The following is a 20,833-nucleotide window of genomic DNA, read 5'->3' on the forward strand; positions in this document are numbered from 1 at the left end:
CTCGGACCAGCAAGGCCAGAGCGGGTGCTCCCTTTTACAGGAGCTAGGGCAAGTCTGGAGCAACCAGACCCGCAGTGTAGTTCATAGGTTTCGTTGCCAAGATGGCCGCTGACCACGTGGCTAGTGGCCGGGCTGGCGCGTCGAGGGGCACAAAGCAAAAGGGCCCCACGCAGATCATGGAGATGCTGGGGGGCTGATCTTCGGTGCAAGGGCTGTTTGCTAGTGGGGCTTCTCAGTCCCCAAAGCACAACGTCGCTTTTTGGGGGTCTTCCAAGAGGTCCGGTCCCACGTCTCTCGGTGCCTCCACGGGTCCCTTCTTTGCAGGGACTGTGAGAAGTCTGGGAGTCTGGGTCTTGTCAGGCTCTGGGCTCGGGCTCCGGCGGGAGGCGGCGGCAAAGCAGACGTCGAGTTGCTGGTTGGTACCTGTGTTCACAGGGTGGCCACTCCTAGGCCACAAGGGTGATACTCTTCAGTCTTCTGAGCAGCAGAATGTCGAAGTCCAGTCGCCTTCTTAGTTTAAAGTTGATTTGAGGATGATCTGAGGTGCTATGGCACTGCTCCCACTCTTATTCCCAATCTGAGGGGTGGATCACCTGCTAGGTCCTTCCTCTGGGTGGGACCAGGAAGGGGGGTGGTTTCCTTTGTCCAGCTCCTCGCCAGGCCTGGGTCTGGAAAGTCCCAGGACCGGTTTGGACTGGCTTTTGCACGAGGACACCTTGTGTGCCCAGGGCATGTCTCAATCTATTCAGCCCTGTCCTACCCTATACACAAAATCCTGTCTGGGGTGGTGCTCGCACCTCCCAAGGCAGGAAACCCTTTGTCCAAGCCTCCCTCGCTGGAAGGACTCCCAGCAGCAGCAGGAGGTCAGACTTGTGTCTGTGGTGGCAGCATCCATTTTGTGATGCTGAGGCTCTGGTTAACTTTAACCGGGGTTCAGGTTAGGTACATGTCGTGTCCCTCTAGAAGGGTGGAATGCTATCCCCGTCGACAGACATGTCGAGGGGATAGTATTCCAAATCGTATGACACCTTACTCGACATGTTTTGATAAAGCCAAACCAAAGTTAGAATATAACCGCGAGGATTATAATGCACTTAAGAGTATATGGTATGGCAATATCCTGGAACAGCTAAGGGAGTTGTTCCCGACAGCTGCAGACAGGCTCAGCTCATGCTAGAGCACCATCTCACATGAAACCACGCACTCTGCCCCCAGGATTGCAGGAGCCTTCCATAGGAATGTCTTATAGGTTAACATGTGTCCAGTTAAGGTTAGATATAGGGATACTATATCTAAGTAAGAGGTGATTACACCAACTTACCCCAGCTGAGTCATCAGCCAGTTGTGTCAAATATGGAGGCCAGGCCAGGGGTGCACAATACATGCTGCAGCCCCTGGTAGGCCTTGGAAACACCTATGCCCTGGGTACCTAGGGTACACTGTTACAGGGGCCAATAAGGTGAACCAGTTCCAATTCGTAATGCACCTAGAGTGCATTGGCAGTAATTTAGAGAGAGAACAGCAGGCTGTGGGTCTGATTAGCAGGCCCACAGCCACACTAAGTCATAAACCAGTGAAGCAAAAAGCAAACATTTTGGGGTGACCATAGGATAGCAGACCCTACTCTCCTACACAACCCCCCCCCCCCAATCGCAGGGACATTAGACTAACCTTGACCAGTTGTGTCTTCATGTTCTAAGTGGAAGTACCTGGAGAGACCATCTGCGTTGCCATGGTCAGTCCCTGGGCGGTGCTCCACTGTAAAGTCCAACCCCTGTAGGGAAATGGACCACCTGAGTAGTTTTGGGTTTTCACCCTTCATTTGATTAAGCCATAGGAGGGGCTTATGGTCGGTCTGAATCTTGAAGTGAGTGCCAAACAAGTATGGTCTCAACTTCTTCAGGGCCCACACCACAGCAAAGGCCTGTAGTGACCGTGTTTTTGGCTCTATTTCTGAGTGATGGTGACTTTAAGCTTGCTACCATCCTGAATCCCTATTCTTGCCTTGTGTTGGTCCTTTTCAGGCCTTTTTCCAGACCTACAAGCATACACTAGAGGATAGCTGCTTTATATGATGATAGATCCCTTATTCTTGACTCTAATCCATCTATTGCCTATTGGCTTTGACATAATTATGTGTCCTTTCATCATCCTACCTATAGTAGAGGGTGGATCCTGTAGTCCTGACCTTATATTACATATTGGTATGCTTTGTGTATGTACTCTGACAGAGCTAAGTGTTATTTCATCCTTTTCGGGCCTACAAGGCCCAGAACTAGAGAGACTCCATTTTGCTTTCTGTCCCTGCAGACTGAGATGCGTGCAGGGTAAAGGTGATGTTTTAGTTATGAGGTGTTGTTCGCTAGGGGAAAACCAGCCGAGGCTGGATCTTATAGAAGAAATGTGTTTGTCTCTTGGGCATTGACGTAACATGCAGATGGTCACTGCAGGCTGCGTAGGAGGCCTCGGAGCTGGCATAGGAATTCGGTGGGAGGCAGCCCTCTGTTGGAAATTTCCATGAGGGGAGAGCATTCCATTTAGTGAAGTGCAGAAGAGGAGGAGTGTTAGTTAGTCGATGCTTGGAACAGAGAGAAGTCAGTTAATGCTTGGAGGGAGAGAAGTCAGTTGAAGCTGGAGAGAGAAGTGAGTTGATGTTTGGAACTGAAGGAAGCAGTCAGAAGCAGTTACTTATCAGAAGGAGTTGTGATCAGCTGGAGTCTGAAGTGATGACTTTTGGAAGAGACTGAAGTTATATCGTGGATTAGTCTGTGGGAGCAGCTGGAGTGAATTGGACATTGGCGCTGGGATAATCAGACAGAGTGAAGAAGCTAGTGGAGCGAACGGTTATCAGAGCGGCAGAAACTATTAGACTGAAGCTGGAAGGTGAAGACAGTTCGTGGGGGAGAGGAATCCAGTGCAGAGTGATCAGCGCAGATGCGTGTCCAAGAGTGCAGGGGAGAATCTGAGACGAGCTAAGGCACAGACGAGAGAGGAACCCAGATGACAGCTAGAGCAAGACTTCATACTAATCAGGTGATATCTGTTCTGTTATATTAGTGCTTTTATTTCCTAGGCTAAATTCCCCTACTGTATTGCTAATCCTTTTTCTTTCAGCGGTGTGCAGTATAATCCATTCCCTCATTAGCTATTTACAGTCCCTGTCAAATACATGTGGATGTGTTATAGTAATAAAGCTTTCCATTATACTAAAGAGACCCAGCAGATCTGTGTATGTGTCTATTCCCCTTTCACTCTCAGGCTATGTGTTACAGTGCAGTATTATATTGTTATTGTTATTGTAATAATAAAGGAACCCCAGTTCTTAGTGAACCAGTGTGTATGTTTTATTCTTATACAGTAAAGTTAGCCTTTCTTCTAGTCAGATGCTATTGTATGAACGGATGCTACCCCTGATCAGGTAAATGGTAACTGAATAATGAGGGAGAGAGGAGCCCTTGAAATAGAGAATAAGTTGTACACCATGTAATTCGGCCATTCTTGTGTGATCCATAATATTGTAGTATTGTACCTCTAGTGGATAGTGAGAGATTCCCCAACATGAAGAGCTGAAGGTATTCATAGGAAAGTGATCGCCGTTGTAAGGCGGCGTTAGTGAGAGCACCAGGGGGGGAAACTGGTGTGTATACCCACCGGATTGTGGCTTGTGCACAAGGAACAGTCTTATGGGACTCTAAAGATAGAGAAGTGTAATAGTGAGAGCACCAGGGAGGAAACTGGTGTGTATACCCACAGGATTGTGGCTTGTAGGAAAGTGAGAGCACTGGGAGGACACAGTGCGTATACCCACAGGATTGTGGCTTGAGAGAGCACTGAGTGTGTCAGCGTGTAATGGTAAGTTATTGGAACTGCCCCCTTCACTATGAGTAGGAGGGTAGCATAGTCTGGGTCTGAGTTGCCGCGAGACTATAAGGTATGAGTGTGGTGTAGGGCATGGACGTCCTTAGTAATCAGTGAGTATTCCTAGTAATCCCCATAGATTTAGTGGTGTTTTTGATGATATGAGCTTGTATGTTGCTAATTCCCCATCCTCAGGTAGGTACCCAGGTGCCTGGATTGATGGGTCCTGAGGAGGGAGGTGGTTACTTTTCGGCTGGGTTGGTGGTGTCTTGGTGAGCTGATCCTATCTGGTCCGGAAATCCGGTCGTTACAAGGCCTCCCTCTCAATGGCTGACCAACGTTTTTCTCTGGGGGTCAGCCTTCTGCTAATAAAAGCAACTGGCTGGTCTTGACCATCTATATTAAGCTGTGAAAGCACTGCTCCCACTCCCAACTCAGAAGCATCTGTTTGGACAATGAACTCTCTTGAGTAGTCAGAACTCTTCTGGATAGGTGCAGAGCACATGGCCTTCTTCAGGTCATCAAATGCCTCTTGACAGTTTACTGTCCACTGAACCTTTTTGGGCATCTTCTTGGATGTCAGATCATTAAGAGGGGTCACAATGGACCCATAGTTCTTAACAAACTTCCTGTAGTACCCAGTCAGGCCCAAGAAAGCTCTGACCTGACTCTGGGTAGTTGGAGGGCACCAGTCCTTTATGGTCTGGATCTTACTCTCCAGTGGTTGAACGTGGCCTCCACCTACAAGGTGGCCCAAGTATACAACTTTACTCTGCCCTATCTGGCACTTTGTTGCCTTGATAGTGAGGCCTGCCTTTTGCAGAGCCTCAAGCACTTCCTTCAGGTGGACCAGGTGATCCTTCCAGGTGGAGCTGAAGACAGCAATATCATCCAGATATGCTGCGCAAAGGTCATCCAACCCACTAAGGACTTGATTCACCAACCTTTGGAAGGTGGCAGGTGCATTTTTCAAACCAAAGGGCATTACCACAAATTGATAATGCCCACCTGGGGTAGAAAATGCAGTCTTGGCTTTAGACTCCTCAGCTAACCTGATTTGCCAGTAGCCAGCTGTCAAGTCAAATGTGCTCAAATATTTGAAAAGTTGGTTTCTGCCAATGAGCTCATCTGCCCTTGGAATAGGGTGTGCACCTGTCCTGGTGACAGCATTGAGTCCTCTGTAATCCACACAGAACCTCATCTCTCTCTTGCCATCTTTGGTGTGAGGTTTGGGGACCAGAACCACTGGGCTAGCCCAGGGGCTCTCTGAAGGCTCAATGACACCTAATTTCAGCATCTTTTGCACCTCAGTCTTTATACAGTCCCTGACGTGGTCAGGTTGCCTGTAAATCTTGCTTTTTACAGGAAGACTGTCACCAGTGTCCACCACATGGGTACACCAGTTAGTCTGACTGGGTGTCAAGGAGAACATATGTCTGTATGACTGCAAAACTTGTCTACAGTCAAGTCAAGAAATACTTTATTCGGTTCAATTTACAAAAACCATAAAAGTACACAAACATAAAAAAAGGTCCACAGGTCACCAAGCAGCATAACAATGATAAAATACAGCATAAGAAGGGAGGGAGTACCCATTAAGATATGCAGCACATGGTGGCAAGAATTTAAAAACAACAGTATATACAACAATCAATAATTAAAAAAATCATTATGAGAGATTGTGGATTTAAAAAACTTGATTCAGGTTACAATGGTCGACATTTGTGAAGAATCGTCTAGGACCAAGTGATCTTTTTACTGAGTCTCACCGCTATGGTTAAAAATTTAGCCACGTTATAGATTTCCCATATTTCCGCTAAAAGTTGAAGGTACAGCAAAGCTGGCTTCACTTGCCTAAATCCTTTTCCTTTTAACAGGGGTATAATAAACTTTTTCCTAATGCCTTTAAAGTGATCACAGAAAAACAGAAAGTGGGCAGTATCCATGATTGAACAACCGTCACATTTGCACAGATCTAGATCCGTGCCCCTGGTCCAGCCAGGGCGGCCAGAAATTAATAAGTGGATTTTGTTCAATCGGAACTTGGTTAAAAGATACCTGTGGTTGGAGTTGTTAACGACCTTAAGGTAAAGTTCCGGATCGTGGCCAGAGGAAACAATCAATTGATGGGTCCTGACAGAGGGCTTTAACAGCTCCCTACCTTCTCTGTCCATTCCTCCGTTCAACAAGAAAGTGTTTTTAACCCATTTCAAATTGTCTACAGTCATGTTGCTGATGTTCAGTGAGGCTGCCATCTAAGGCCACACCATCAACTGAGCCATCCTCAGGGTTCTGAGTGAGCAGGTCTGGGAGAGGGTCACTCTCTTCCTCCTGTCCCTCATCTGTAGCCATGAGCAAGCCCATGTCTTCCCTGTTGACATATGCCTTTAGTCTGTTGACATGGAGCACCCTGTGGGGGCTCCTGGGAGTTCCTAGGTCCACCAAGTAGGTAACCTCTCCCTTTTTCTCCAGAATTCTTTGGGGTCCAGACCATTTGTCTTGGAGTGCTGCTGGGGCCACTGGCTCCAACAACCATACCTTCTGTCCTGGCTGATACTCAACCAAGACAGCCTTTTGGTCATGCCAAGCTTTTTGCAATTCTTGGCTAGCATCAAGGTTTTTGGATGCCTTTTCCATATACTCAGCCATCCTGGAGCGGAGACTAAGTACATAGTCCACTATATCCTGTTTAGGCTTTTTGAGAGGTAACTCCCATCCTTCCTTCACCAGACATAGGGGTCCTCTTACAGGGTGCCCAAACAACAATTCAAAGGGGCTGAAGCCAACCCCCTTTTGAGGGACCTCTCTGTAAGCAAACAAAAGGCAGGGTAGAAGGATGTCCCATCTTCGCCTGAGCTTTTCTGGTAATCCTTTGATCATACCCTTTAGGGTCTTGTTAAACCTTTCAACAAGCCCATTACATTGTGGATGATAAGGAGTGGTTAACTTGTAGTTGACACCACATTCCTTCCACATAGCTGTCAAATATCCTGACATGAAGTTGGCACCTCTGTCAGATATTACCTCCTTAGGAAACCCCACTCTGGAGAAAACTCCAAGTAAGGCCCTGGCCACAACAGGAGCTGTTGTGGTCCTAAGTGGAATTGCCTCTGGGTACCTGGTGGCATGGTCCACCACCACCAGTATGAATCTGTGCCCAGATGCTGTAGGGGGATCCATTGGACCTACAATATCAATCCCCACTCTTTAAAAGGGAACCCCCACCACAGGTAGTGGTATCAGGGGGGCCTTTGTGGTGCTACCTGCTTTACCACGGGCTTGGCAAGTTACACAGGAGTGACAAAACACCTTGGTGTCTTAAGACATGTGAGGCCAGTGAAAGTGAGGGACAAGCCTGTCCCAAGTCTTATTCTGGTCTAGGTGTCCTGCTAAAGGAATATTATGGGCCAAGGTAAGTAGGAAGCCCCTAAATTGCAGAGGTATAACCAACCTCCTGGTTGCACCAGGCTTGGGGTCTCTACCCTCTAAATAAAGGAGTCCATCATCCCAATATACTTTATGGGCACCTTGTGCATTCCCAGCAGCCTCAGCAGCAGCCTGCTGTCTGAGGGGTTCAAGAGAAGGACAGGTTAACTGAGCCTGCCCCAAGTCTGCCCTAGAAGGTCCCCCTGTCCCCAGAAACTCAACCTGATCAGGTTCAAGTTCTTCAGAGACAGTTCCTTCAGGGGTCTCAAGACCAGCTTCCTGTGAAGGCTGATCCTCACTTGTAGGCAGTTGGGAAGGCACAGCCTTTACCCTCCTGTTCTTCTTCTTGGAAGGTGCTTGGTCCATTGTTCCAGGATCCAAGACCTGAGGTTCAGAGAGGCACTTTTTGGCCTGTGACCTGGTCACAGCAAGGACATGTGATGATATCCCTAACATCTCTGCATGAGTCCTGTACTCCACTTCTGACCATAGAGAGCTCTCCAGGTCATTGCCCAACAAACATTCAACTGGGAGATCAGCACAACCACAACTCTTTTTAGGCCAGTTACCCCTCCCCAGGAAAAGTTAACAATTGCCACACTATGTGTAGTGGTGACATTGCTGGCATTGGTCACCCGGTTTTATCACCTGGCATGTATTGTCGAGGGTCCACAAAGCTAGGTGTCACCGTAGTGACACTGGCACATGTGTCCTTGTATGCTTGAGCCACTTTGTCATTAATCAAAGGCGTCTGCCTGTATTTGCCCAGATTACTGGGGCTGATGGTAGGAGTCAAATCTATGTCCCCCTCACAAATCAGAACAGCCTGTGTAAGGGTTCTGACTAGGTCAGAATCTCCTTCAGTTCCTAAGGGGATACCCACTACCCCCTTAGTTTGTGCACCAGCACTGCTAGCTGTACTAGTGGGTGCAGGTGCCTTAGGGGCTGCAGTGCTGGGAGCTCCACCCTTTTTACACTCACTTGTCCAGTTAGAGGTGTTTTTACAAGTACTACACCAGGGTTTTCTTTGACCTTTCTTTTTCTTCTTCTTGGAAGTTTGGGACCCACCCTCTGTATTAGTTTGGGGACCTGTTGAAGACTTATGGTCTTTAGCTTTCTGGTTCTAACCCATTTATCTGCCCTCTTTCCCAATTCTTGGGGAGAGGTCAAATATGAGTCAACCAAATGTTGATGCAACTGCTGGTTCTGACAATATTTAAAATGTGTTCTCTCATAAGCAAATTGTACAATCCTTCATAGTCTGTAACCTTGCTTCCCAGCAACCATCCCTCCAGAGCCTTAGTGGCACACTCAACAAATTCAGACCAGTCCTGAGTCTGTGTCTTCTGGGTGTCTGTGAACATTACCTGTACTGTTCAGTGGTTAAGCCTAACGCATCAATCAGAGCACTCTTCAGGACCAGGTAGTTTCTAGAATCCCCATCACTAACTGTGAGGAGTCAAGTCAAGTCAAGTCAAAGATTTATATAGCGCGCTACATACCCGGAGGGTCTCAAGGCGCTTGAAGAAGGGTGGGGAATTACTTGTCGAATATCCAAGTTTTAAGTTGCTTTCTGAATGCTAGGTGGTTCTGAGTGAGACGAAGGTGAGTGGGGAGTGAGTTCCAGGTTTTAGCTGCGAGGTAGGAGAAGGATCTACCTCCCATGGTGGTTTTATTGATGCGAGGTACGGTAGCAAGCGCTTGGTTGGAAGAACGTAGTTGGCGGGAGGGGGTATAGAAGGAAAGTCGTGTGTTGAGGCATTCGGGTCCAAGTTCGTAAAGTGCTTTGTGTGCGTGGGTTAGGAGGCGGAAAGTAATCCTCTTATTGACGGGGAGCCAGTGGAGGTTTTTCAGGTGATTAGAGATGTGGTCTTTACGTGGGATGTCTAGTATGAGTCTGGCTGATGCGTTCTGGATGCGTTGGAGTTTTTTCTGGAGTTTTGCAGTGATACCTGCGTATAGGGTGTTTCCGTAGTCCAGGCGGCTGGTGACCAGTGCATGGGTGACCGTTTTTCTGGTTTCGGTGGGGATCCAGCGAAATGTTTTTTTGAGCATGCGAAGAATGTTGAAGCAAGATGATGAAACGGCGTTGACTTGTCTGTTCATAGAGAGTGAGGAGTCCAGGATGACGCCCAGGTTCCGTGCGTGGTCTGTCGGGATGGGTGCTTTTCCAAGGGCCTCTGGCCACCAAGAGTCATCCCAGGTGGAGGGGGAGGTACCTAAGATAAGGACTTCTGTTTTGTCTGAGTTAAGTTTCAGACGGCTGTGCTTCATCCACTCGGCTACATCTTTCATTCCTTCATGTAGGTTGGTTTTGGCGGTGTTAGGGTCTTTGGTGAGCGATAGGATCAGTTGAGTGTCATCAGCGTAGGAGATGATGTTGAGGTTGTGTTGGCGTGCGATGGCCGCGAGGGGGCTCATGTATACGTTGAAGAGGGTGGGACTGAGTGAGGACCCTTGTGGTACGCCGCAGATGACTTTAGTTAACATGTGAACAAGAGGTCCTTGACATCAGGGAATAAAAACTGTGTAATAATTATAGGCCACAATGAACTCTATAACAAGAACAAAGTCCAGCCGGACTTAAAATTTAATTCAATGTATAGAAAAATTATACTTAAATCAGACAAACAGACAATAAAGCAGTGGGACACAGTCCTGCATCCACGATGCTGCACATACATTTAAACATATAATCACAGTGGTATTTCAGGCAATTAGAGATCGTGAGCAAGGAGTTTGTTTAGCATACACTTGCTTCACATATGCGGGAAACATACAATTTTGGCACATAGTAGTACGCTTAATGTTTAGCCCACATAAATGTCGACGGCGTTTCGATCCAATTGTGTTAATGGATCATCATCAGGACTTTCAATATCAGCCTGAATGTACAGAGCCTGGAATTTGTCCAGACCCAGGAAGGTAGAAGGAATTGAAGGGACGTCTGTGGAATCGGTCTAAAATAAGCCCAAGTACTAAGATATAAACAGATAGTGCGCCCGTCAGGGTCGGCGGTATCAGGGAGAGGGGGTCATCTTCCTTAAAGCAGGTCTTAGCCGATCGGCCGCAATGTAAACTCCTTAGGTTCACGATGGAACCTCAACCATCCGTCCTGGTGCTCGATCGCGCCTAGGCGGAAGGAAGATGACCCCCTCTCCCTGATACCGCCGACCCTGACGGGCGCACTATCTGTTTATATCTTAGTACTTGGGCTTATTTTAGACCGATTCCACAGACGTCCCTTCAATTCCTTCTACCTTCCTGGGTCTGGACAAATTCCAGGCTCTGTACATTCAGGCTGATATTGAAAGTCCTGATGATGATCCATTAACACAATTGGATCGAAACGCCGTCGACATTTATGTGGGCTAAACATTAAGCGTACTACTATGTGCCAAAATTGTATGTTTCCCGCATATGTGAAGCAAGTGTATGCTAAACAAACTCCTTGCTCACGATCTCTAATTGCCTGAAATACCACTGTGATTATATGTTTAAATGTATGTGCAGCATCGTGGATGCAGGACTGTGTCCCACTGCTTTATTGTCTGTTTGTCTGATTTAAGTATAATTTTTCTATACATTGAATTTAATTTTAAGTCCGGCTGGACTTTGTTCTTGTTATAGAGTTCATTGTGGCCTATAATTATTACACAGTTTTTATTCCCTGATGTCAAGGACCTCTTGTTCACATGTTAATTGATACCCAAGGTCCTTGGTTACCTAGTGGGTTCCCTTGTTCTTTATAATAGCAGATGACTTTAGTGGCCTCTGACTTGAATGGTGGGAGGCGTACTCTCTGAGTTCTTCCGGCAAGGAATGAGGTGATCCATTCCAGTGCTATTCCTTGGATTCCGATGTTTCTGAGTCGTTGTAACAGGATGTTGTGACAGACTGTGTCGAAGGCTGCGGAGAGGTCGAGGAGGATGAGGGCGACTGTGTCTCCATTGTCCAGTAGAGTTCGAATGTCGTCTGTTGCTGCGATGAGTGCGGTCTCAGTGCTGTGTTTGGCTCGGAAGCCGGACTGTGAGGAGTCGAGGGATTTGTTGGTTTCGAGGAAGGCGGCGAGCTGGTTGTTGACAGCTTTCTCGATGACTTTGGCCGGGAATGGGAGGAGCGAGATGGGGCGGTAGTTTTTGAGTTCGGTGGGGTCAGCTGTGGGTTTTTTCAGAAGGGCGCTGAGTTCGGCGTGTTTCCAGCTTTCTGGGAAGGTGCCGGATTTGAGGGAGCAGTTGATGACGTCTCGGAGGTGTGGTGCTATGATGGAGTCTGTTTTGTTGAAGATGTGGTGAGGGCAAGGGTCTGTGGGGGATCCTGAATGGATGGAGTTCATCAGGCGGATGGTGTCCTCAGTTGAGATTGGGTTCCAGTCATTAAGGATGTTCGAGGGGGGTGAGGGTCCTGCAGAAGGTTGGGTGGGTTGGTCTCCGGGTCTGTTGTCGAAGCTGTTGTGGATGTACGATTTTGTTGTGGAAGAACGAAGCTAGGGAGTCGCAGAGGGCTTGAGAGGGGGTGATGTTGTTGGAGTTGGCTGAGGGGTTGGTAAATTCTTTGACGATGTTGAATAATTCCTTGCTGTTGTAGGCGTTGTTGTCTAGTCGGTCTTTGAATGCGGCTTTCTTGGCAGATCGGATAAGTTGGTGGTGTATGCGGGTGGCGTTTTTGAAGGCGTCCCTGGTGCTGGTGTTTGGGTCTTTTTTCCAGGCCTTCTCGAGGGAGCGACAAAGTTTCTTGGATTTCTTAAGATCATCGTTGAACCAGGAGGCGTTTTTGCTGCCTAGTTTGATTTGACGTTTTTTCAGCGGTGCTAGGATGTTGGCGCTGTTGGATAGCCATTGGGTGAGGTTAATTGCTGCTTGGTCGGGGTTTGAGGAGTGGGCAGGGGGGTTTTGAAGAAGCGATGAGGAGATCTGGTCGATGGTGACTTTGTTCCAGTTTCTTCGCAGAGTAGGTTGAGGATGGTTGTGAGTTGTGGACTTATTGTAGGTAAAGTGTACGCAGCTGTGGTCCGTCCAATGGAGAATAGTGGTGTGACTGAAGGAGACATGTTTGCTGGAGGTGAAGATAGGGTCGAGTGTGTGACCTGCGATGTGGGTGGGCGTAGTGACAAGTTGTTTGAGTCCGAGGTTGGCGAGATTGTCCAGAAGGGAGGTGGCGTTGCTGTCATTGCTCTTTTCCAGGTGAAAGTGAGGTCTCCCAGTGGAATGTATTCCTCGGAGGGGAGGGCGTGTGGGGTGATAAAGTCAGTGATAACGTCGCTGAATTGTGCGCGGGGTCCTGGAGGTCGGTAGAGGAGTGTGCCTCTGAGTGTGGTCTTGGGGTCGGTGTGGATCTGGAAATGAAGGTGTTCGGCGCTGGCAAGGTTGACGTCTGAGCTGGTTGAGATGCGGATGGAGTTCTTATGGACGATAGCGATGCCTCCTCCTGTTTGGTCGGTCCGGTCCTTACGGATTGTCTTGCTCTAGCAAGTTTCTCTTGGGCCAGGGCAAATTCTAATTCTTGTCTCTGGATCCTAAGCTCAGCCTCTCTTTTTTTGGCCTCATGTTCCCTTCTCTGAGGGCTAGTCATCTCCCTTCTGGAGTGACCATGAGAACCTCTAGAAGCCTGGGAGGTATTGGATTCACCCGAGTGATTCCTCCTCCTCCTACGCTCCTGGTTAAGTCCACCTGGGTGTCTGGGCAAGGTCATCCTTGCTTCAGTCCCAAATACACTTAGGTTAGCCTGGTTAAGCCTGCTGACTAGCACCTGACTATTTCTGCCATCATCAGAATCACTGCTACCCCTTCTGTCTCCTCTTCTTCTTCCTCCTCCTCATCTACCTGAGGAGCTCCAGTGATTTGGTCATCCTCATCTACCTGGACTATGGGGACAGGGGTCTCAGTATTGTCATCTTCAGTGGGAGAGCCTCCATCAGCATTCCCTGTGGGGTCTGCTTTAGAGGTCTTTAGAGCCTCAGACCGGTCTAAGAGCTCTCTAAGGTGGTCTGTAGTAGGGGATGGCCCTGTCTTCAGACCTCTTAAGACACAAAGCTGTCTTAGTTCCTTAAAGGAAAATATAGCAAATCCGGATGGTGCCTTTGGAGGGTCACTCTCAACAGACACATTCCCAGTGGAACCCTCTGCCCCAGACATTGCTCTAGTGTGGGTGGATATGTTGCAATCTACCTACACTGGTGTTTACCTACTAAACCTGTCTAGTAGTTGTAGTCAGGGTGTGCTACTCCCTATCCTCTACAACAACTAAGTTCAGTAGAACTTAAGTATACTAGTCTTGTTTTATATGTACCTAGCAGGTACCTGTATGATCTTTCAAATGATAATCTTAAAAATTGTAATGGTAAAACAAACAGCAAGCTCAGATCCCAATCCGCTGCTCACCAATGGGAGAAGTTGGTCTGGTATATGATGCTAACTAGTTCTAGTGATCACCTTGTACCATGCCAAGCAACCCTTATGATGATTGGTTGTAAGTCAACCTTATAGACCAGCTATCATAGTGGTAGCGTGGACAAAGCAGTCTTAGGCTAAACTCTGAAAGGCATGTGAAGCCAGCTGTATTACCATACACAATCACCTTGAATACCAAATGAAAGGACACCACACAGATATATATTGAAAATATATATATATATATTTATTAACTACAAATATCCCCTATACTCTTTATGAGCACAGAAGCACAAGCGTTAGAACAAAACACAGTTTAAAATACACAAAAGTTGCACAATATGGATGAGCCCTAGGGGCCACCTAAACCATATACTAAGAAAGTGGTATAAGAGATACCAATCAAAAAGGAAGTGGGCCTAGGGCCTTGGGAATCGCTCGAGCTGATCGGGACTAGCAGTGACTAAGTCGGGAAAGGCCCGCGGGACTCGGTGCAGTGTTTAAAGTGCACGCACTCACCAATGCAATGTCTAGGGTGCGTAAAAGTTATAAAGTTAGTTAGATAGGAACCTTCCGAGTGACCTAGAGGAGTGAAACTTAAGACACAGACACTAGAGGTGTGTACCAGTGTGGGAACACCGGCGTTGCTGAGTTACCTCACCCACAGAACGCGGGTGCATAGGGTCGAAGTAGTGTCGGGTTTCGTCACGCTGGTCGATGGTGCTTGGAGCTGAAGATGCTGCAGGCGGCTCGATGTGAAGAGTTCCGGTGGATCCAAGGGTCGATCTGAAGTTGTGAAGACCTGAAAGCAGAGGGTACAATGTTCAAAGTCACTAGCCAGTGACTACCGTGGAACCAGATTGGAACCAGGCGATGTCGGGTGCAAACAGGCGATGAGGTGTAGATTCTCTCTGCAGCCACGTGGACACGAGGGGTCGAGGACGTCCAGGAGTCGATCACATGCTGTCCCACGCAGGCTTCTCGCTGTTGGCGGTGTCGGCAACTTGATTGGAGCAAACTGGCCTTGGCTAATGCAAGCCACGCAGGAATCAAAAAAGGCTTATCATTCAGACCAGAAAGGTCAGAGCGGGTGCTCCCTTTTACAGGAGCGAGGGCAAGTCTGGAGCAACCAGACCCGCAGTGTAGTTTGTAGATTTCGTCGCCAAGATGGCCGCTGACCACGTGGCTAGTGGCCGGGATGGTGCGTCGAGTGGCACAAAGCAAAAGGGACCCACGCAGATCGTGGAGATGCTAGGGGGCTGATCTTCGGTGCAAGGGCTGCTCGGTGGTGGGGCTTCTCAGTCCCCAAAGCACAACGTTGAGGATGCCTTGGATGCTGTGCAGTCAGCTTTTCGGGGGTCTTCCAAGAGGTCCGGACCCACGTCTTTCGGTGCCTCCACGGGTCCCTTCTTTGCAGGGACTGTGGATCGGGCTGTGAGAAGTCTGGGAGTCTGGGTCTTGTCAGGCTCTGGGCTCGGGCTCCGGCGGGAGGCGGCGGCAAAGCAGACGTCGAGTTGCTGGTTGGTACCTGCTTTCACAGGGTGGCCACTCCTAGGCCACAAGGGAGATTCTCTTCAGTCTTCTGAGCAGCAGAATGTCGAAGTCCAGTCGTCTTCTTAGTATAAAGTTGATTTCAGAATGATCTGAGGTGCTATGGCACTGTTCAGCCTCTTATTCCCAATCTGAGGGGTGGATCACCTACTAGGTCCCTCCTCTGGGTGGGACCAGGAAGGGGGGCGGTTACACTCCCTTTACTTTGTCCAGCTCCTCGCCAGGCCTGGGTCTGGAAAGTCCCAGGACCAGTTTGGACTGGCTTATGCACGAGGACACCTTGTGTGCCCCGGGCATGTCTCAATCTATTCAGCCCTGTCCTACCCAATACACAAAATCCTGTCTGGGGTGGTACTCGCACCTCCCAAGGCAGGAAACCCTTTGTCCAAGCCTCCCTCGCTGGAAGGACTCCCAGCAGCAGGAGGTCAGACTTGTGTCTGTGGTGGCAGCATCCATTTTGTGATGCTGAGGCTCTGGTTAACTTTAACCGGGGTTCAGGTTAGGTACATGTCGTGTCCCTCTAGAAGGGTGGAATGCTATCCCAGTCGACAGAACTGTCGAGGGGATAGTATTCCAAATCGTATGACACCTTACTCGACATGTTTTGATAAAGACAAACCAAAGTTAGCATATAACCGCAAGGATTATAATGCACTTAAGAGTATATGGTATGGCAATATCCCGGAACAGCTAAGGGAGTTGTTCCCAACAGCTGCAGACAGGCTCAGCTCATGCTAGAGCACAATCTCACATGAAACCACACACTCTGCCCCCAGGATTGCAGGGGCCTTCCATAGGAATGGCTTATAGGTTAACATGTGTCCAGTTAAGGTTAGATATAGGGATACTATATCTAAGTAAGAGGTGATTACACCAACTTACCCCAGCTGAGTGATCAGCCAGTTGTGTCAAATATGGAGGCCAGGCCAGGGGTGCACAATACATGCTGCAGCCCCTGGTAGGCCTTGGAAACACCTATGCCCTGGGTACCTAGGGCACACTGTTACAGGGGCCAATAAGGTGAACCAGTTCCAATTCGTAATGCACCTAGAGTGCATTGGCAGTAATTTAGAGAGAGAACAGCAGGCTGTGGGTCTGATTAGCAGGCCCGCAGCCACATTAAGTCATAAACCAGTGAAGCAAAAAGCAAAAATTTTGGGGTGACCATAGGATAGCAGACCCTACTCTCCTACAGGGGAGAGAGAGATGGGTGAGGTGGAGAGAGAGATGGGTGAGGAGGGTGAGGTGGATAGAGAAGGGTGAGGTAAAGAGAGAGAAGGAGGAGGCGGGTAGAGAAGGGTGAGATGGAGAGAGAAGGGTGAAGTGGAGAGAGAAGGGTGAGGTGGAGAGAGAAGGGTGAGGTGGAGAGAGAAAAGGGTGAGGTGGAGAGAGAAAAGGATGAGGTAGAGAGAGAGAAGGGTGAGGAGGGCAGAGAAGGGTGAGGTGGAGAGAGAAGGGTGAGGTGGAAAGAGACAAGGGTGAGGTGGAAAGAGAGAATGGTGAGGCAGGTAGAGAAGAGTGACTTGGAGAGAGAGAGAATGGTGAGGTGGAGAGAGAGAGAAGGGTGAGGTGGAGAGAGAGAAGGGTGAGGTGTGTAAAGATGGATGAGGTGGAGAGAGAGAGAAGGGTGAGAGGGGTAAGAAGGGTGAGGAGGGTAAGAAGTGTGAGGTTAGTAGAGATTGGTGAGGTGGAGAGAGAGAAGGGTAAAGTGGAGAGAAAAGGGTAAGGTGGGTAGAGAAGGGTGAGGTGGAGAGAGAGAAGGGTGAAGACGGTAGAGAAGTGTGAGATGGAGAGAGAGAAGGGTAAGGAGGGTAGAGAAGGGTGAGGTGAAGAGAGAGAAGGATGAGGAGGGTAGAGAAGGGTGAGGTGGAGAGAGAAAAGGGTGAGGTGGAGAGAGAGAAGGGTAAGGTGGAGGGAGAGTTGGGTGAGGTAGAGAGAAAGAATGGTGAGGAGGGTTTAGAAACGTGATGTGGAGAGTTAAGTGTGGGGTGGAGAGAGAGAAGGGTGAGGTGGGGAGAGAGAAGGATGAGGCGAGTAGAGAAGGGTAAGCTGGAGAGAGAGAAGTGTAAGATGGAGAGAGAGAAGGGTGAGGTGGAGAGAGAGAGAAGAGAGAGATTGGTGAGGCAGGTAGAGAATGGTGAGGTGGAAAGAGAGAAGGGTGAGTCGGGTAGACAAGGGTAAGCTGGAGAGAGAGAAGGATGATGTGGAGAGAGAGACAAGAGTGAGGTGGAGAGAGAGAAGGGTGAGGCAGGTAGAGAAGGGTGAGGAGGTGGAGAGAGAGAAGGGTGAGTCGGGTAGAGAAGGGTGAGGCGGGTATAGAAGGGAGAGGTGAAGAGAGAGAAGGGTGAGGTGTGGAGAAAAAGGGTTATGGTGGAGAGAGAGAAGGGTGAGGCTGGAAGAGAAGGGTGAGGTAGAGAGAGAGAAGGGTGAGGCAGGTAGAGAAGGGTTAGGTGGAGAGAAGGGTAAGGTATCAAGAGTAAAGGGTGAGGTGGAAAGAGAGAAGGGTGAGTCGGCTAGAGAAGGGGGAGATGGAGAGAGAGAAGGGTGAGGTGGAAAGAGAAGGGTGAGGTAGAGAGAAAGAAAAGTGAGCTGGAGAGATAATGGTGAGGTGGGTAGAGAAGGGTGAGGTGGAGAGAGAAAAGGGGAGGTGGAGAAAGAGAAGGGTGAGGCAGGTAGAGAAGGGTGAGGTGGAGAGAAAGAAAGGTGGGGTGGAGAGAGAAGGGTGAGGTGGGTAGAGATTGGTGAGGTGGAGAGAGAGAAGGATGAGGACAGTAGAGAAGGGTAAGGTGGTGGGAGAGAAGGGTGAGGTGAAGAGAGAGAAGGGTGAGGTGAAGAGAGAGAGGGGTGAGGTGAAGAGAGAGATGGGTGAGGTAGAGGTAGAAGAGTAAGGTGGAGAGAGAACGGTGAGGCAGGTAGAGATAGGTGAGGTGGAGCAAGAGAAGGGTGAGGTGGAGAGAGAGAAGGGTGAGTTGGAGAGAGAGAAGGGTGAGGTGGAGAGAGAGAGAAGGTTGAGGAGGAGAGAGAAGTGTGAGGTGGAGAGAGAGAGAAGAGTGATGTGGAGAGAGAGATGGGTGAGGCGGGTAGAGAAGGGTGAGGTGGAGAGCGAGAAGGGTGATGTGGAGAGGGAGAAGGGTGACGCAAGTAGAGAAGGGTGAGTTGGAGAGAGAGAAGGGTGAGGTGGAGAGAGCGAAGTGGGAGGTTGAGAGAGAGAAGGGTGCCATAGGTAGAGAAGGGTAAGGAGGAGAGAGAGAAGGGTGAGGCAGGTAGAGACGGTTGAGGTGGAAAGACAGAAGGGTGATACACAGTGAGAGGATGGCAAGGTGGAGTAAGAGAGGGAGGTAAGTTGCAAAGTGAAAGGTGGGGTGGAAAGAGAGGGTGAGGCAGATAGAGAGTCGAGGCCATAGCGAGGAGAAAGGCGAATGAGGTGGGGAGAAAGAGGGTGAGGCAGAGAAAGAGAAGGTTGCGGTGGAGAGAGAAGAGCAGGGAGGAAGCAGAGGGTGAGGGAGCATGTGGACGGCTTGCAGCAGAGGGTGAGGGAGGAATTGGGCGGCTTGCAGCAGAGAGCATAGAGTGTGGGTCAGAGAGTGAAAGGGTGGTGCAGTGGAGAAAGCAGAAGGGGTCAAGTACATACTAGTAGGCACAACCCAGACAGTGAGGAGAGAATGCTGCTCCTGGACTGCATGTCCAGACCCGGCTCTCAAGCACCCGGGAGATGCAGGGCGACCCTGTCCTCTTCATGGCGCATCCGTGCTTCTTCCTGGCCCTCCCAGATCCTGAATACTGCAGCCGGTCCTGCTTCTCCTCACCTCCAGAAATAAAGAACGAGTGATGGAAAGGAAACTGCAAGGAGCCGCTGGATAATGAGGAATGTGCTTTATTAACACGAATTTTACCTGGTGACAGTAAAACAGTATTATTTACTTCACATAATGTCTTTTAACATCTCATATGAAGTGCCGTTCTACACAGCGCCTTTAACCCGAGTCAGTGACGTTACATGTCATCCCGCTTCTCTCTCACAGCACTACTGACAGTCTCTTCACTCACCCCCTGTCACCGGCAGGACCCGCAGCGCCCCCGCATTCCTCCCTCCCTCCTTGAGATAGGGACTGAAGAAGGGCCGCAGGGTGGGGGGGAAGGAGGCCCCAGAGAAGGTGAAGAGCAGGGACCGGTCATCCACGTTGTAGACCGAGAGCCTGCCCGCCTCATAGTCCAGGAAGAGACCCACAGCCCTGGGGGGCGCACGGGGGGTAAGGAGAGTGGAGGGGTCAGTGAGAGCTTTGTATTCACCATCTCTGAGCCACACTGTCCAGAATCCATTCTTGGGTGATAGTGTGATCTTCCCCTTCCTGTTTACAGCCTCGTCACACACCCCCAGGTCCCAGGCGGTCTTGTCCCCCACCTCCACCTCCCAGTAATGCCTCCCGGAGCTCAGCCTCTCTCTCCCCAGGACAGCGACGACAGGGTTGAATCTCTGTGGCGTGTCGGGCAGACCCTGGTCTCTGTCTCCGCGCCTCACGCTCCTTTCGTCCTCGGACAGGATGAGCCTCCGATGAGCGGTGTCCGGATCCAGGATCACCGCAGCTGCAAAACAGAGAGAAGCAGAGACCAGAGGTCAGTTCATGTCATGGCTCCTAGAGTATCCTGGGGGCAATGGGGGCTCCCAGGTCTTTGCATTCAGTTATTAAACAGACCACCTGTAATTCTCTCTGCTGCTGGGCTCCCCACAGGAGTCAGACTCCTTATGTGACCCTTATATTTCCATTCAGCTGATGTGACTGGCACGACATTGGTGTATTCAGAACAGGTCCCTGCGCTACATCTTTGTATTTTAAAATAAAGATTTTTCGACAATCCCAGTGTCTGTTTTGTAAAATTCCATCCCATTATTTCCATTCTGCACCAAGGAATCCCACACGATGAAAGTAAATGTGCAGAATTCATACATATTGTGGAAACAGGGCTTCCAGGGTTTTAAAACACGAAATCCTAAAATTGTGCTAGTGAATGTGAATTTCATGAGTGCGGTATCAGCTTCCATTATATGTATCTCACCGGTGGGTTCAGCTGCTCGGTCGCGGCGCCTTCTTCTATTATTTGTTCCGCCCCCTTGGGTCTCTAACGGGTGAAGTGAACACAGACACATCTTTGGTGAAACCATTAACTCGATAGCGGAAAACACTCTTATAGGGCGAGGAGGTAGAGAGGGTGGTGGGTGGGCGCACTGAAGCCAGGGGAAGATTATCCGGCACTTTCCGGATTAGAGTGATTTAAGGCAGTACTTTAAATGGGCCGGTGCTCACCGGCACCGAGTGCCGCAGTGTTTTATGTTTTTCCCTTTGCGCGCCGGAATTCCTCCTCGGCCAAGGACAGTTCCGTGGTCTAAGGGGAGAGCAGGCCGGACAGGCTCGGGTCCCGGGGACAGTGCACGCAGAGAGGGCTGCGGAGCAGACGCCGTTAGGATGGAGGGAGTGAAGCCCCGCGGAGCCGCTGGTGAATGATCCAGGGGGGCTCAGGTACATCCCTCAGGGCGGTTTGGGGTTTTGAAAGCACCGCGACCTTCAGTGACTGAAAGTGCAGCTTCCAATCAGACCCTGGGCAGACACTCA

General features: G+C 49.5%; 1 protein-coding gene and 1 pseudogene across 2 annotated transcripts in view; one reads left to right on the top strand and one right to left on the bottom strand.

Moving 5' to 3' along the window:
• LOC147717705 (E3 ubiquitin-protein ligase TRIM39-like) overlaps window positions 1-20,833 on the top strand; it is a 948,681-nt pseudogene that overhangs the window by 197,629 nt on the left and 730,219 nt on the right. The gene's annotated exons all lie outside the window — the stretch shown is intronic.
• The window catches only part of LOC147717707 (E3 ubiquitin-protein ligase TRIM11-like), a 442,086-nt gene continuing 440,336 nt past the window's right edge, over window positions 19,084-20,833 (bottom strand). Inside the window, exon 10 of the mRNA XM_086919295.1 lies at window positions 19,084-19,808. Within this exon, the coding sequence (XP_086775421.1) occupies window positions 19,264-19,808 (545 nt within the window). The 3' untranslated portion in view covers window positions 19,084-19,263. The remainder of the gene's footprint in view (window positions 19,809-20,833) is intronic.

This window comes from Lissotriton vulgaris, chromosome 5, assembly GCF_964263255.1.
Source record: "Lissotriton vulgaris chromosome 5, aLisVul1.2, whole genome shotgun sequence".
In the NCBI taxonomy this organism is placed as follows: domain Eukaryota; kingdom Metazoa; phylum Chordata; class Amphibia; order Caudata; family Salamandridae; genus Lissotriton; species Lissotriton vulgaris.